At 41.9% G+C, this 17,408-nt stretch overlaps 1 protein-coding gene across 15 annotated transcripts in view; it reads left to right on the forward strand.

Annotated features, from left to right (window-relative positions):
• Positions 1-17,408, forward strand: part of NRXN3 (neurexin 3) — a 1,842,793-nt gene that overhangs the window by 506,164 nt on the left and 1,319,221 nt on the right. For all 15 annotated transcript variants that reach the window (XR_009601311.1, XR_006060480.1, XM_060418434.1 and 12 more), the window contains one exon: positions 516-677. Coding sequence is in view for 13 of the 15 variants with exons in the window: in XM_060418434.1 (XP_060274417.1) it covers positions 516-677 (162 nt within the window). In the remaining 2 variants the exon portion in view is untranslated. The remainder of the gene's footprint in view (positions 1-515; positions 678-17,408) is intronic.

Here is a 17,408-nt window from a genome sequence, read left to right on the forward strand (position 1 = left end):
TTGTCAGTGTGGTGTGAGCCCAAAAGGAAACAAATTTTAAAAAAAGAAAAAGAAAAGAAAAAAAGAAACAAAAACCATCAACAACCAAAGGCCAACCCCCTAACAAACCCCATCGTCTAACGTCTCCGTCGCTGTTTTTCACGACCACCGTAAATTACAGTCATTCAAAAATAAGCCATCATTCTACCAGTGAACCGAGACAAGTGATGTCGTCTGAGGATAGTTCCATTTTCTAGCCTGACTGAAGAGGGCATTGGTCAGAGCGAGCCACTCAGCTTGGCAGTTCTGAGAAACTCTCCCGGGAGTCTACAGGCAAACGCCGGAGGCTTGGGCCACAGGGAGGCAGACCAGAAAATGGAACTTGGCTGCACATATCAAAATCAAACCAAAATTAGAAAGAATACCTCACCCAAATCTTAATGAAAGTGATGCCACAGGTAGGGCAAGCCCCCGGATTGTGACAGGACCTTAAGGTCATTGTTGGGATTTCTTTTGTCCCTGTGTCCCTCCACCAGGTGACCATCTCTGTGGATGGGATCCTTACCACGACAGGCTACACTCAAGAGGACTACACCATGCTGGGCTCAGATGACTTCTTCTACGTGGGAGGAAGCCCAAGTACCGCTGACTTGCCAGGCTCCCCCGTCAGCAACAACTTCATGGGCTGCCTTAAAGAGGTGAGTTCACCCATTCTGACTGTCTAAGCACAAATGAAATTTCTGGTTCAATGACTCAATCTGTCCTCTGATCTATGAGGTCAAAAGTTGTAGCAGAAAAGACTCTGGACTTGGAAGTGGAGGCTCCGGGTTTTGATCCCAGCTTGGACCGGTTACAGGACCATGGGTTTGCCACTTAAATACCCTGTGATTCTGTATGCTCATCTATCTAATGAATCACCTGATCCCCACAGGTAGCTGTGTTTCATAAATGAATTTAAATAACTCAGATGAAAGGATTTTGAAGTCAGAAGGATATAGACCTGTGTAAAGTTTGATTTTGTACTTTCGACTCGGCAAATCAGGAAGCCTTAGCTAAAAGTGGCTCCATTTACAGTTGTGTGTCTTGTCTAAAACATAACATATGTATTACTTTACCTTTGCTGAGCTTGGTGTTCCCAAGAGTCTCATTATTTGAGATGAAGAAAAATTCTCAGAATGTAATATTAAGGCCCAGAAAACTGGTTTTTCCTTTTTTTTTTTCCTCCTGGAGAGCTAGCTAGCTGTGAGAAAGCAGTGGGGTTTTGACATTACTCATTTATTACTATTGTAGCTGATATGTTGAGACCTCTGTCTGAGAGCAAGGGAGCTTGAGTCGAGTGTAAGTTCAATCTCTAAGGTCAATTGTTGAGGCAAAAGGAATCAGACTTGATTTGCTGGATTCTTTCAGCAAACAGTGTCATCAGCACAGCGCACTGCACTTTTTTTGTTTAATCTAAGCTAAGCTTGGTTGCCTAAGATATCTATACCATGCCCCTGGGGAAATTCCTTGAGAAGCTAACAGTGTTCTTTCTTGTAAATAAAGATCCCTTGTGACATGTTATAAATCGCCTCTCGGGTCACATGTTTCATTCTTATTCTGGTTACTTGAAATTGGTTGCATATTAGTCACGTATGAGACAGCATCATGCATGGATTCACTCATGCCACTCAGCTGTGAGCTGTGTCTAGACAGGAGTTGCGTCTGTCATGCGTGGCATAGAGCAAGACCATAATAAGTATGCATTGAATGGATGCGCTTATCAAATAATCATCATTGGGTACCTTTGTTTTTTGGCTATAACTAAATATAAAGGCTTTTTGTAAACCATGATCTGCATATTTGAGGAATTTATAATGTGGGAAAGGAGATGAAACTTCTAAGGGAACAGTTATAGTTCAGACACTGTGTGTGCAGTGCCACAGATGAAATGCTCTAACTGAGTAGAGGAAGCAGATACATTCTAGGTGGGAGTCAGCATTGGAGAAGAAATGATGTTTGAGCTGGGCCTTGCTGCAATAAACCATGTGTATGTACATTGAGAGGAAGGGGTAAGACAAACGTGACAAAGGAGGGGAAAATCCAAGTACAGCTGCATATTGTTCTTGGTCTGAAGGAAAAATGACAGGGGAGAACTCATAGTGTGTTCTCCTCTCTGCTGGACATGATCTAGCCTTCTGCTGACCATGGGGACCGCACAGGTCATTCCTGTCGGAATTGCGGTGGACAGCACGCTTCTTCCCTGGGATTTACTCCCATTTGAATAGGATAAAGGTATAAACTTCTCAGTGACTAATGAACCTTGAAAGAGTCTTAAACACTGTTAAATTACACACCATTGGAATTGCCCTCTCATCAGAAATAGATGGGTATGTTCTGTTTCCTTGTTGGTGGCTCAGGAATGAATGAGGCTTTGAGTACTGTGCAGAGCGCATCGGTTTATGTAGTGAAACAGCCCTGAACCACCTGGAGTCTCTCCAGGACAGCGTCTAGGGGTGGCCTCTAGGACTCATCAACCCCCTTAACTGCCGCCCCCTCCCACCCCAACACAATTAAGCTTTTTGAGACAAGGAGCAGTTTCCCAACTGCAAATCTATCAGTCAGTCAAGAAGGATGCCCCTGAATATTTTGAAACAAGCCTCATAAAAGTATGAAGATATCTCTGATGGTTTTATCCATGGAGAGCCTTAAGTAAATGAAATTTACACATATACATACCACTGTCTCCATGTAGAGAGCAGACAGCTTCAAAAGTCTATGAAAAGTAGCACTTAATAGCTTAAAAATTAAAGATACTTCTGAAAACCAGTGTCAATGACAGAAATAAAAATAACATATTTTATTTATGTGTAAATAAAAATATGCACATCTTAGCTAGTAGCTAAGCAGAACTTAAAGCCAGATCAAGTCAGAAGGAATTCCAAAACAGTGAAGGAATTGGTAAGCAAAACTAGGACTTAATCTAAAATTTTGCCCCCTCTCTCGTTTATATATGTATCAGATAGTCTTTCTAAGGGACTTGGGAGGCTTCTCATTTGTCTGAGTGTTTTAAACAGATAACTTTGAGTCTAATGAAATCCTAGCATATTCTTTCTTTCCATTTAATTATTAAAATTCACTTTTCTGTGGGCAGGTCTAGTAAATTCTTGTTCTTGGCATTTCTTCTTGACAGTTTAGTAAATAATAAAAGCTCCCAGCTATGTTGGGACTTTGCTCCTTGATAAATCCCACTTACCCACTTCCAACTGTTTTCCTTTAGGACAGTCTCCAGTTATTTTCCAATTTCTTCTTCCCTTCTATATCTCTTTCTTCCCCTTTCTGTCATTTCTGGCCATTTGTGGTTCTAGGAGCTGGGTGCTTTTATGTGTTTTTGTTTGTTTCAAAATGGGGACCTGGGGAAGACACTATGCTGCTGCTGCTACTGCTGCTAAGTCGCTTCAGTCGTGTCCGACTCTGTGCGACCCCATAGATGGCAGCCCACCAGGCTCCCCCATCCCTGGGATTCTCCAGGCAAGAACACTGGAGTGGGTTGCCATATCTTTTGGACCATTGATAGTTTGTAGCACAAAGTTGTTTTTATCTTTGGAACTACAGTTACTTTACTCAAAGTTAAGTTCTGGCTCCACACTTGGGTCAAAGCATCTGTGGATTTCACCTGTGTGCATAGCTTCTAATTTGATACCAGTGTAAAAGCATGACGTAATCCAATTATTGTGTGCTACTTGGCACATCCTAGTTATCAATTCAAGGTTTGTATCTGCTTAAACATCACAAAATCCATACTTGTTTCTCTTCGTGTTTTTGTGTTTTAATGTGTCTGTCTCACTTTTGTTCTTGCTGTGTCCCCAGCTCCTAGAATGGTTCTTAGCACCTAGTGGGCTCTCAATAAATATTTGCTAAATGAAATCACATGTTTGTAAGTAAAGAAAAAAACAAACAAACAAAAATCTTTAGATAAATGCTCTTAGGCACACTTGACTATGCGACTTTCTTGAAATCATTAAAGAACATCCTGGCATGGCAATAGTCGAATCTTTCAGGAACCTGCCAGCTATCTGATATGAGAGAAGTGTTACATAAAAAAGCCCAGCATGGCTAAAAGAAATACATTGGCACCCCTTCTGGGAAGAACAGGATTGAAAAGATTTTGAGGAGGCATCATAGTATAAGTGAAAAGAATGCCAAGTTTAAAAATCAGAAAACCTGGTTAGGAATTCCAGCTTTCTTACTGCCTGTATGGCCTGGAGTAAGCCACTGATCTTAATTGAGCCTCAGTTTCCTAAGCCATAACATGGAGCTAGTAAGACGTCTGTTGTGTTCTTAAGAACGAATGGGATAATGTACGTACAAGTGAAACCATACATAAATATACAATGATGTTTTTCTACAATAATTAAGGATTATGTAATGATTCTTATAAAAACAGTTTGTGAATATAAATGTAAGCACAAGTGAATATTCATTAGCACACGCAGTATCTGTATTTCCCATATTACCAAGTCACCGTTTGGGGGGAGAACAACTTTATTCTGAGGTTTGCCTTACTAAAATTCTCCTATTTTCACTGAAATAGGGATCGTCCATCTCACCCACACTCAGTCTTTACCTAGTCTGTTGCCTTTCGAAATTTATTTGACACCTGTCAATCTCCCTTCCATTGAAATGTGAGCTCCATGAGGACAGAGGCCTCATCTGTTCACAGATGTTTCACTAAACACCTAGAAGAGTTCTTGGCTTAAAATTATGCATTCAATAAGCATATCTAGAATGAGTAAGTTAATTAATGAGCAGACCTCATGGAGCTCTAAAATCTGAATTTTTGATCCATAGGCATAGGCTGAAAACCTACAGTATGCCAAGGATATGCTAAGATACAAAGATGCATCAGAATCCTTGCCTTAGGGGACCTCACAGTTAGTGGGGGACACACAGATATATTTTCAAGAAAAAGCATTTAATGCACAAAAAGAGGCATTCCCAGGTACAGTGGGGCTGCTGAGAATAACTTAGAATATCACGGGGTTCAGGAAAACTCTGGAGGTGATGATGCCCAAGAAGAAGCTTGAAGACAAACAGAAATGAACAGGGAAACAGTGATGCTCTGGATTGCTGGGACAGCATGAGCAAGGGCCAAGAGACAGAGCAGATCATGGTGTATGGGCGAGGAACTTGCAGACGGTTTGCCAATGTCCAGGAACAAAATACAAGATCTGGAGTTTTGACGAAGTATCGGCAGAGTTAGTTAGGGGCTGAGTCATGCTCTACCCTCGGAGTTTAGGTAATGGGGAGCCATGGGAGGATCTGAAGTAATAGAAGGACATGGACTGGCAGGTTGCCCATCAGACTTTACATTCCCTGAGAACTGGTTAGTCCATCTGCTGCTTCTGCTCGATTTGTCTTTCTCTCCCAGGGTCCTGAGGAGCAGTCAGAAGGCTAGTCCATTGGCTTTAGCCCTGGGTGAGGAGAGTGCGTCTCTGGATCTTCAGGTTTCTGCAGAAAAGTGCTTCCTTCAGACTCCCATTTCATTTTCCAGGGATCTTCCCTGTCAGGACATATGTTTACTCTTTCCTCCATCCTTGGCATTCCTGAGCTCTTGTAGGATGAAGCCCAGGGCAGGAGAGGAAAGCTAAGTTCAGTGCTGAGTTTCAGGGTCAGCGTCTCTATCATCAGGACCAGGGGGCCAACTCACGCCCATCATACTTTCCTCCTGTGTTGCGGGATCTGGTCCTTTCTACCCCATCCTCAAGCTGTTACCTCTGCACTGGTATATTGCTTCTCCACTTGCCTCTCTATTGCCCAAGGGGAAGCTCATGCAGTGCTGAACCCTCTGAGATCAGCCAGTCTAGCTCACTTCTCCTTTCTGATGGCATCTCTAGTGGGGAGGAAGGAAAGCAGGCAAATGGGGAAAAGTTAACACATATTTAAAGGAAAAAGGATTGGGTAGACCATCATTGTGCACATTACATTCCACATCCCTTTGTGATTATTAGCCATTTAAAACTGAATGGGATTTTGCAGCCAGAGATAGTCTCTGAACAGATGATTAATGGTTTAATCTGTAATAACTTTACATTTTATAGAACCCTGATAGGAGTCCACATCTGGTGAGCCAAGCTATTTAAGGCGGTGTTAATTCTGTTAATTGCTATACGTTTATTTGAATTGCTAGCACCTGCGGGCTTTGGGATAATGTGTTTGTTGTTGCTTTTGAAAAAAGAATATACTTATTTTATCTAGTCTCACTGTCTTTTGCTGCTATCTATTATTTGATCACAATTTTTCTTCTGGTTTTTCTTTTGTATTGTCCTCTTTTTACTTCCTATACCTTTCCCCCTGCCCCATTCTCATTTTCCTTAACTTTATGCTTCTCAATCTCTTGTTTTGGTATCTTTCATGATTTCTCAGGTGATGCTAACTCATTCTGTCCATAACCAGGTAAATTTAGGCCATGGCATTGGGCCTAAAAATTCCCTTTTCCCTAGAGTCAGAAGAGGTTGGAAAATGAGAGGAGGGTTGGCTTTAGGAAGCACAAATCCAGGTTTTGAGTCTTGCCTAGACTTGCTCATTACCAGCTGCAAGACTCTCAGCATGCTACTCGACTGCTCCCAGTCAGATAATAATTCAGGCATTTTTTTCAGATAATTCAGGCATTTTTACATGGGGGGGGGGCAAATGTGGTAAAAAATGGAAGTGCTTAGTAAACTGTAGAGCACTGTGAAAATGCCGGTGTAACTGTTTATGTTATTAAATGAAACCAAACTCATCTGTTTAAGGAATCACTTGCTGCTCTTTGCTGTTTCTGCAACTAATAATAATAACAAAAAAGACAGCAGAAGATGGGAGAGTCCAATTACTTTAATAAAAAGAGCAACTGAATTAGAACTTGGCCACCAGGTCCATTTCTGGTACTGACTGGAAAGCCATAACTCCTCTGTGGACACCCATGTCTTGATCTGTCAAATGAGGATTGTTATCACTGTCACACCAAACATACCCTACTATGGAGCCCTTCTAACGTAGAAAGACAAATTGGATAGCGACACAGAATTTATTTCCTTCCTGTTAGGAGGATATGCAGAAAAGAAGGGTATAGGTTTGGAGGAAAGAAGGCTTTGGCAGAATGGAAGGGCCGATAACAAAAAGGAGACCGAGAGGAACAAGATTCCAACAAGGGAGAAAGAAATAGAGACGTGAGTCAGAATCTGAGAAACTGGAAGAAAGCAGCAGCAGAGGACACGAAGGAAGAGACACTGTCTCAGGAGCTTTCTGTTGGGTTGACCATAGAAACTGCCGTTTTCCTGGGTTAAAAAGTCAAATGTTGACAATGTCATGTGATTCAGTGTAAGAATGAAAGTTGTGAAAAAGAAAAAAAAAAAAGAAAGAAAGTTGTGGACTTCTCCAGTGGTTCAGTGGCTACGAATCCGCCTGCCAATGCAGGAGACGTGGCTTCGATTCCTGGTCCGGGAAGATCTCACGCGCTGCGGGGCAACTAAGCCCGTGTGCCACACATACTGAGCCCACACCTAGAGCCCACACACCGCAAAGAAGAGTAGCCCCCTCTCGCAGCAACTAGAGAAAGCTGTGCCCACCAAGGAAGACCAAGTGCAGCCAGAAGTAATCAATAAATGCATTAAGAAAAAAGAATGAAAGCTTTTTTAAAAAAAGAGAATAAATTGGATCTTCTTGAATTAGGGCTTCCCTGATAGCCCAGTTGGTAAAGAATCTGCCTGCATTGCAGGAGACCCCAGTTTGATTCCAGGGTTGAGAAGATCCTCTGGAGAAGGGATAGGCTACCCATTCCAGTATTCTTGGGCTTCTCTGGTGGCTCAGCTGGTAAATAATCTGCCTGCAATGCAGGAAACCAGGGTTCGATCCCTGGGTTGGGAAGATCCCCTGGAGAAGGGACAGGCTACCCACTTTCTGGCCTGGAGAATTCCATGGACTGTATAGTCCATGCAGTCACAAAGAGTCAGACACAACTGAGTGACTTTCACATTCACTGAAAAGAGATTAATCTCTGGATTACCAGGAGCTGAAACAGGCAGGGGAGAGAATGGCATACAGTGTCACAGAGGAGGAGCTGAAACCCTGGGCTACTAGGGATTCATGGTGAATGTGGGGCTTATGTCACAGAGGAGCAAGGTGTGAGCACTTAGCCCAGGGTGGCTGTAAGAAAGCAGTGAGAGGCTGAGAAAGAGTATCCAGAGGGTGAGCCTTCCAATACTCACTACTGCAGTGCTGTTAACAAACAGGGAGAGGCTCTTCAGTTAATGCTAGGAGAACATGTTAAAGAATGGTTTGCTCCTTATGATTGATGGGCTATTGGTGAGAACTAAGATATGAAAAACATTTTTTAAGAGACCTGATACTCATTTTCCCTTATTTCAATGACTGTTTTCTTGATTTTTATTCTCCCTTATGTTCAGTCCAGCGATTTAATGTCATCGATTCCTTCCTGGCTGCCTTGGTGAGCATGTGAGCTCCTAGTCCGTCAGGAACTTCCATTCCTCTGGCTGGAGTTATTTTGTTCGTAGCTGGACACCTAACCCAGTTTGTATCAGGGACAGATATTCAGTTTCAGGACTTTGTGTCTTGTAGGGAAGTACTTCTCCTTCTTTTGAGCTCCAACTTGGGATGGTATAGAATTTGAGCTTCTGGCTACCGTCTTGCCACCCCACTGTGACTAAAAATGAAGCTAGAATGGAGAAAAGCAGAGCTAAAAGGTGGGGAGAAACTAGGTTCTGGTGTCATTTTTGAGACCCTGGATCAAACATTGTTCCGCCTAGACCATCCCTGACTTTCCAGCCATCGTTGAACACGTTCCTCTTTTGTCTAAACCAGCCTGAGCTAGATTTTTTATTATTTGCAACAGACCTCTAAGTGATGTGAAAGAATTCCTTACTCCTATTTTACCCCTGTCTTCTCTGATAAGAAAATAGGTCTTTGGCCAGGAGAAGATTAAGTTAGGAAATTTAATATCAGAGCTTGTTAAGTAGCACCTAATTGCCGTGCATTAATTTAACTTTCTTGGCTTAGATGAATGATACAGAGAGAATTTGAAAGTAAGATTTTTGAAATCCAGTTGATAGTTTTTGAGAAACTGTAGAGAATGGAGGAGGTTCCTAATGACGAAAGATGGAAAAAGTGTATATCCTGCACGCTATGGGCTTATGAGCTTCAGTGGTATCTGAGGAAGATTTTGAATTTCATAATGAATAGAAGATATGAGCCCACAGAAGAAAAAAAAGAGAGCTGTAGTAATTCACTAAAAACAAACCATATAAGGCTAAATTCACAAACATTATTCAAAATTGATGCTATCCTTAAAGCTCAGAAAAGTACTGTGGACCTAGCATTACTAAATATCAGCAAGGCATTTGACAATACACTTTGTGATATCCTCATCAACAAGATGGGAAAAGGGATTGGATAGAAGAGCTATTCAGTAAAGGAGTAACTCTTGAAATACACAGCCGAATCCTGGTGAATGGGTCTCACATGGAAGATTCTGGTGAATGTCCACTGGTTTTCTCACTCAGCATTTATATTGGGAGCTTGAGGGAAGGTAGGAGAGAATGCTCCTCAACTGTGCAAGTGGCACGGAGCTGGAAGGATAGAAGTTATGTGCCTATATGTTCTGAGACTGAATTAATAAAGATGTGAAGACAAAAGAGATTTCGGTTCTATAGTATAATTGATTGGCTAAGAGAGTAGACTTTGTAGCTAGAGTTCTGTTCCCACTGTGGCATGCCAGGCAAGTTCCCTAACCCTCTTTGCACTTTACTTACTTTTTGAGTGGGGAGAATATACCTACTTGATAGGGTTCTTGTAAGTATTGACTGAGATAATAATTGTAAAATCCTTAGCATCGTGTCTGGCATACAGAGAATGTTGGGTAAGTTGCATTTATCAGCATCATCGTGATCAACACTGTGTGACGATGTGGTTACTGGGAATATTTCTCTGGAGTTCTGGATGATAAGGACTTAAACGTTTAGCTGACTAATTGACAGATTAGAGTATGTTTAGAGCTGAGCTATGAAAAAGATACCAGTGTACTCAAGCGTCTGACATCAAAATGAGTTGACTGATGGATCCAGAAACACTTAACCTGAGGGAAGGATGCCTGAGCCCATGGGTTGACAGCTGTCTTCATTCTTGACTGTCTTATGGATGTGGATTTAAATGTGGTTCATATATCCTTAGGCAGAAGCATTAAGGCAAGTGAGTGGAAGCTGGTACTAAATATAAGGCAATCATTTCAATGAGAGCTAGTCAAAGCTACTTTTAAAATAATGTTTTCTCTCTGACTCAAGGCATGCAAGCAAAGCACCAAATGAGTAGCCAGTCTTGATTTTTCTAGCTTCCTTCTAAACATAAGATTCTATATACATACATATATATAGCCACTAATTTTTAGATTCTAGTCCCTTTAGGCCACTGTGATGACCTGTATTGAGTATTGTGTAGAGTTCCCTGTGCTATACAGTAGGCTCTTATTACTTATCTGTTTTATATGTAGTAGTGTTTATATGTCAATCCCAATACTCCAATTGATTCCCCATTTTCCCCCTTGGTGAGCTCCCCTTGTGGCTCAGCTGGTAAAGAATCCAACCTGCAATGCAGGAGACCTGCGTTCGATCCCTGGGTTGGGAAGATCCCCTGGAGAAGGGAAATATTCTGGCCTGGAGAATTCTATGGACTGTATAATCCATGGGGTAAAGACATTTTCCCCCTCGGTACCTATAAGTTTAGTTTCTACATCTGTGACTCTATTTCTGTTTTATAAATAGGTTCATTTTTACTATTATTTTTAGATTGCGCATATAAATGATCTCGTGATATTTGTCCTTTTATGTCTGACTTTCTTCACTCAGTATGACAATATGTGTATCCAATTATTATATTGTACATCTTAAGCTTATACAGTGTTAAATGTCAATTATATCTCAGTAATGCAATTACTGAAAAATATTTTAAAAATCCCCTAAACTCACATAAGATCCTATAGCTCTATAGAAAGTGAGCCTTCTCAATAGAATGAGACTAATTAGACCAGATTGACTGAAGACTTTCCTGATTAATCTCCAAAGCAGTTGACTACCCATGTCCCACAGAGACTCAGGGTTGCCCTTGTGGTAGGATTTGAGGTTCCCAGCCACTGTCATCACTTATTAGTCACTTACAAATATTTCTTTTTGCTCAGACCTTCCCGGGCATCATCTCCATAACCATTATAACCACAGCAATTATAATCATAATAACAATAAAGAATAACAGTTACTGAGCACTTAACAGTGTGGGTGCCTGTGAAGTACGGGCCTTTGTGGTTAAGTGCTGTGTATATATTTCCTAATTTAATCCTCACAACAAACTTCTGAGGTGGATTCTGTTCTCGTTGCTAATTTGATTGTAAAGATGATGGATGCTTGGTCCAGGGTCCCTCATTTAGCAAGGCTTGGGGCTGAGATCTAAACACTGTTGCTTTCTGGACTCCTACCAACATCTCTACCAACTCAGTCGAGAGACTTGGTGAAGAAGGAAAAGAAAAGGCTTTTCAGGAAAAGGTTGGTAATTCTGTGGCTAACCCCACTCTAGGGAATGGCCTTGCACTTCTATTTAGAGGCTTCACTTCAGAGGAGAGAGAGGTCATTTAATTCAGCAAAAATGTCTTGCTGGGAGACTGGATACAATTGCCTTTTTCTCTTACCTTGCCACTGATTGTTCTGAGCAGAAGGCAGTTACTGCTTGATTTCCAACTCTGACTGGACAAATTGATATCACTCAACCTGTTAATGGAGGAATGATTTTCATTATGGGACATGAGTGGGAAGTGGCTCCTCTTGGCGTAAACGCCCAGCGACAGAACACCTTTGTCTTGAGATGGGAGTGCGTCTGTCCTTTTATGCCTTCCTAATATGCTCTGTGAAGTTGGAGTTATTTGCCTCCAGGGCCCCCAGAAAGCCAGAATGAGGAGCTTTTTAGGCTTATGATGAATTTTCAGGCTGATCCTGGGCATCTCTCATTTAGTTTTGCCATCTTTTTTTTTTTTTTTTTCCTGTTCAGGATAAATTCGGTGGAACTCATTGCTTTCTAAAAATGTCACTTATTTACAGCAAATGTAATCTACCACAACATTCCCACTGAGACAAAATCTCTTGTGTCTTCCAATGCCTCAGAGGAGACAGAAAAAGTAGTCTTTGTACACATACACCTACAGGGATAAAGTCATCACTGAGCTTATTAATTAGCTAATGCTTTTTAAAATTGCTTTGCAAACGCTGAAATGACTCTGACATTAGCATTACGTGCTGTTCTAAGCTCGTGTTCCAATACCCCATATGGACGGTATGCCGTGACTATTTTCTGCATAAATTTCAAGAGAGATAGTGGGACACATTTTCCACTTGGCAAATCAGTGGAGATGCAGCAGGAGGAGGCAACACTGCACATGGATTATTGACCAGAGAAATTCTCCGTCTTCCCCCTCCTCCAGCTTCTCCCTCACAGCCAGTATCCGCAGATGGCCCATCTCATACTCTGGGGAGAAAATGGGAACACTTTCACTTTTGCTTGGTCAGTTCCTCTTCCTCCACTTGTAGATTGACCTTCAAAGATAGTGGCTCGGCTGGTAAAGAATCTGCCTGCAATGTGGGAGACCTGGGTTCAGTCTCTGGGTTGGGAAGATCCCCTGGAGAAGGGAGAGGCTACGTACTCCAGTATTCTGGCCTGGAGAATTCCATGGACTGTACAGTCCATAGGGTCGCAAAGGGTCGGACATGACTGAGCAACTTTCACTTCGCTTCACTGCAAAGATAGTCATCACTACCTTCTCTCCTCCTGTCTTATAGGATGAGCTCTGCTTTTCTCTGAGTGTAATTGCTGTTCTCTTCTGCCTCTTTGGAGATTTAGCCCTTTTAGGGAATCTCTTCCTTTTAGTTACCTTAGCTCTTCTCTTCACCCCTTTTCTATTCCCTCAACTAGAGATATGCTCAAAATCATTTTCTTGATCCTGTCTCCTGCTGAATCTGCACCTTAGCTCATTCCCTGTTACAATTAAGGACTTCTTAGGAAAATTGCATATGTCCCCACCTTCTCTGCCTCATGGTTACTCTATACCCTCAACAAGTGCATGCCGTACACTGAAGCACTACACTTGTCCTCAGCACTTGAGCAGGGTCATCTCTGGCTTTGTCTTGCTTAAGCTGGGAACACTTTACTGTATGATCTATGGTGCTCAGTTCCTAACTGCATTGTATTCTAAGTGCTTTTATACTTTATACTACATTGTATTGTATTTTAATGATCCTCTGCTCATAAGTTTCCCCAATAGTATGAGCTTCTGGAAGGCAAGGACTAGGATTTCTACAGATTGAGTACTCACTGTAGCATTAGACATAGGTCCTGGCACATTAGTATCTGGAAAATATTCTTCAAAAAATAGATATTTGTGCATATCAGTAATAACATTATTGCTTTACGTTTGCAATGTCTGCTATATCCATTTTGTGAACAGTGTATCATTCGCTCACTTCTACGTGACTGCAGTAAATACTCATGGAGTGCTCTAAGTGTTGGAGTTTGTGATAAATGAGACCCTGTATGAGATCCCTGAGCTTATGGAATTCATGTTATGGCTGAAGGAGACTAATAGTAAATGTGTAAACACCTAATTAAGATACTTTAAAATAATGATATGTGGTATGAAGTAAGTAAAAGAGAATGTTTGTGATTAGACATCAGGCTTCTCTTCAAAGGTCCAAGCTAGGCAATATCAACATATCAAGCTACCTCCACCTTGGGGTCTTCGTGAGTGGCAAGGAGATCGGGGCTCTGTTTTTGACTGAGGGGTCAGGGAAGGGCTCCCTGAAGAGGTGACAATTAAGCTGGGACCAAGAATGCAGGAAAGAGCCACACAAAGACCTGGGAGAGACTCTTTCAGTCTAAGGAAGCTGTGAGAAAGAAAAGGACCCCAGGCAAGTGAAGGGTGGTGTGTTCCAGGCATGGCAGGGATACTGATACAGAAAGCAAACTAGTGGTTACCAGAGAGCAGTGGAGAGGGGTTGGGGCAAGTGAGGAATATTGCTTAAGAGATAGAAACCACTATGTATAAAGTAGATAAGAAACAAGGATATGTTGTACAGTGCAGGGAGGGTTGTAGCCATTCTCTTTTAATGACTTTCACTGGAGTGTGTAATCTGTAGAAATACTGAATCACTGTGCTCTACACTTGAAACTAAAATAGTTTTGTAAATAAAATACACTTCAATTAAAAAAGAGAAGTGATAAGGAAACCACTGTGACTGTGGCTCAGAAAGAGGTGGGGAGAGGAGAAAATGTTTCTGATCAGACATCAGGCTTCTCTTCAAAGGTCCAAGCTAGGCAATATCAGCATATCAAGCTGCACCTCGGGGTCTTCGTTTGCTGTTTGTCTCCTGTCTAGGCTGACTTTCTCTCTCCCTCTATTCAAGAGAGCAGGTGTCTCTCCAGGTGTCTAAGCTCACCTGTGCAGAGTGTCTCCTCCTCTCCTGTCACCACCTGGCATTGACTGTTATTCCCCCTTTCTCTTGTACCTCTCATCTTTGTTTTTCCTTTGCAGGCTACAAACATGTGCTAGTCTAGCCTATCCTGGCATGAAACCCTTGCCTTTCCTTGTACCTTGTACCTTCTTAAACTCAGAGAAAGTATATTTCTTTCCCAGAGATTGTAGGTAAGGAGAAAAGACACAGAATGGTTTTGAGATTTGAGAAAGGACTAATCTCAAAACATGAACTCCTTATTGCCAAATTCAGACTTAAATTGAAGAAAGTAGGAAAACCACTAGACCATTCCGGTATGACCTAAATCCAAATCCCTTACAATTATACAGTGAAAGTGACAAATAGATTCAAGGGATTAAGTCTGATAGAGTGTCTGAAGAACTATGGGCAGAAGTTCATGACATCGTACAGGAGGCAGGGATCAAGACCATCCCTGAGAAAAAGAAGTACAAGAAGGCAAAATGGTTGTCTGAAGAGGCCTCACAAATAAGTGAGAAAAGAGAGAAGCGAAAAGCAAAGGAGAAAAGGAAAGATATACCCATTTGAATGCAGAGCTCCAAAGAATAGCAAGGAGAGATAAGAAAGCCTTCTTCACTGATCAGTGCAAAGAAATAGAGGGAAAAAGTAGAATAGGAAAGACTAGCGATCTCTTCAAGAAAATGAGAGATACCAAGGGAACATTTCATGCAAAGATGGGCTCAATAAAGGACAGAAATGGCATGGACCTAACAGAAGCAGAAGATATTAAGAAGAGGTGGCAAAAATACACAGAAGAACTATAAAAAAAGATCTTCATGATCCAGATAATCACAATGGTGTGATCACTCACCTACAGCCAGAGATCCTGGGATGCAAAGTCAAGTGGGCCTTAGAAAGCATCACTATGAACAAAGCTAGTGGAGGTGATGGAATTTCAAATTTTAAAAGATGATGCTGTGAAAGTGCTGCAGTCAACATGACAGTAAATTTGGAAAACCCAGCAGTGGCCACAGGACTGGAAAAGGTCAGTTTTCATTTGAATCTCAAAGGCAATGTCAAACAGTGTTCAAACTATCACACAATTGCACTCATCTCACACACTAGCAAAGTAATGCTCAAAATTATCTAAGCCAGGCTTCAACAGTACATGAACTGTGAACTTGTAGATGTTCAAGCTGGATTTAGAAAAGACAGAGGAACCAGAAATCAAATTGCAAACATCTGCTGGATCATCAAAAAAGCAAGAGAGTTTCAGAAATATATCTACTTCTGTTTTATTGACTATGCCAAAGCCTTTGACTGTGTGGATCACGACAAAACTGTGGAAAATTCTGAAAGAGATGGGAATACCAGACCACTTGACGTGCCCCCTGAGAAATTTGTATGCAAGTCAAGAAGCAACAGTTAGAACTGGACATGGAAAAATGGACTGGTTCCAAATAGGAAAAGGAGTACATCAAGGCTGTATATTGTCATCCTGCTTATTTAACTTATATGCAGAGTACATCATGTGAAATGCCAGGCTGGATGAAGCACAAGCTGGAATCAAAGATTGCCAGGAGAAATATCAATAACTTCAGATATGCAGATGACAGCACACTTGTTGGCAAAAATCGAAGAACTAAAGAGCCTCCTGATAGAAGTGAAAAAGGAGAGTGAAAAGGTTGGCTCAAAACTCAACGTTCAAAAAATGAAGATCATGGCATCCAGTCCCATCACTTCATGGCAAATAGATGGGGAAAGAATGGAAACCGTGAGAGACTTTTATTTTGGGGGGCTCCAAAATCACTGCAGATGGTGACTGCATCCATGAAATTAAAAGACACTTGCTCCTTGGAAGAAAAGTTATGACCAACCTAGACAGCAAATTAAAAAGCAGAAACATTACTTTAGCAACAAAGGTGCATCTAGTCAAAGCTATGGTTTTTCCAGTAGTCACGTAGGGATGTGAGATTTGGATTATAAGGAAAGCTGAGCATGAAGAATTGATGCTTTTGACCTGTGGTGTTGGAGAAGACTCTTGAGAGTCCCTTGGACTGCAAGGAGATCCAACCAGTCCATTCTAAAGGGAATCAGCCCTGAATATTCATTGGAAAGACTGATGCTGATGCCGAAACTCCAATACTTTGGCCACCTGATATGAAGAACTGACTCATTGGAAAAGACCCTGATGCTGGGAAAGATTGAAGGCAGGAGGAGAACAGGACGACAGAGGATGAGATGGTTGGATGGCATCACCAACTCAATGGACATGAGTTTGAGCAGGGTCCGGGAGTTGGTAATGGACAGAGAAGCATTTTGTGCTACAGTCCATGGAGTCACAAAGAGTCGGACATTACTGAAGTGAACTGATGAGAAAACTCACATGGATGGCCCATGTCCTCACTACAGTAGAGGCAGGTCACAAGTGTATTAAGTGTGAGAAGAATGCACGGTTATATATAATCCAGTAGGTTTAGAATAGCTGACACTACGGTCATCAAAGTGAAGTTGCTCAGTGGTGTCTGACTCTGCGACCCCATGCACTATAGCCTACCAGGCTCCTCCATCCATGGGATTTTCCCCGCAAGGGTACTGGAATGGATTTCTTTTTACTTCTCCAGTGGATCTTCCTGACGTAGGGATTGAACCCGGGTCTCCCACATTGCAGGCAGACACTTTACCATCTGAGCCACCTGGGAAGCATCAACCTTTCACTCGAATTGGAAACGTCTGGGTGAACCCTGATCTTTCCTTCACACTCCCCTTCTTCTGCTCTGCTCTCATGGCATCAGCCACACATCCCATTGACACGCCCCCGTTGTATTTCTCATTCACTCCTTTCCTTTCTGGGTGGTTGGCTCCCTCCTTTCCCCCTGCCCTTGCCTGTTGTCATGGTGTCATAAGGAATCTTCCCACCTCCGGTCTCTCTGC

The sequence above is a fragment of the Ovis aries genome, chromosome 7 (assembly GCF_016772045.2).
Source record: "Ovis aries strain OAR_USU_Benz2616 breed Rambouillet chromosome 7, ARS-UI_Ramb_v3.0, whole genome shotgun sequence".
NCBI lineage: Eukaryota > Metazoa > Chordata > Mammalia > Artiodactyla > Bovidae > Ovis > Ovis aries.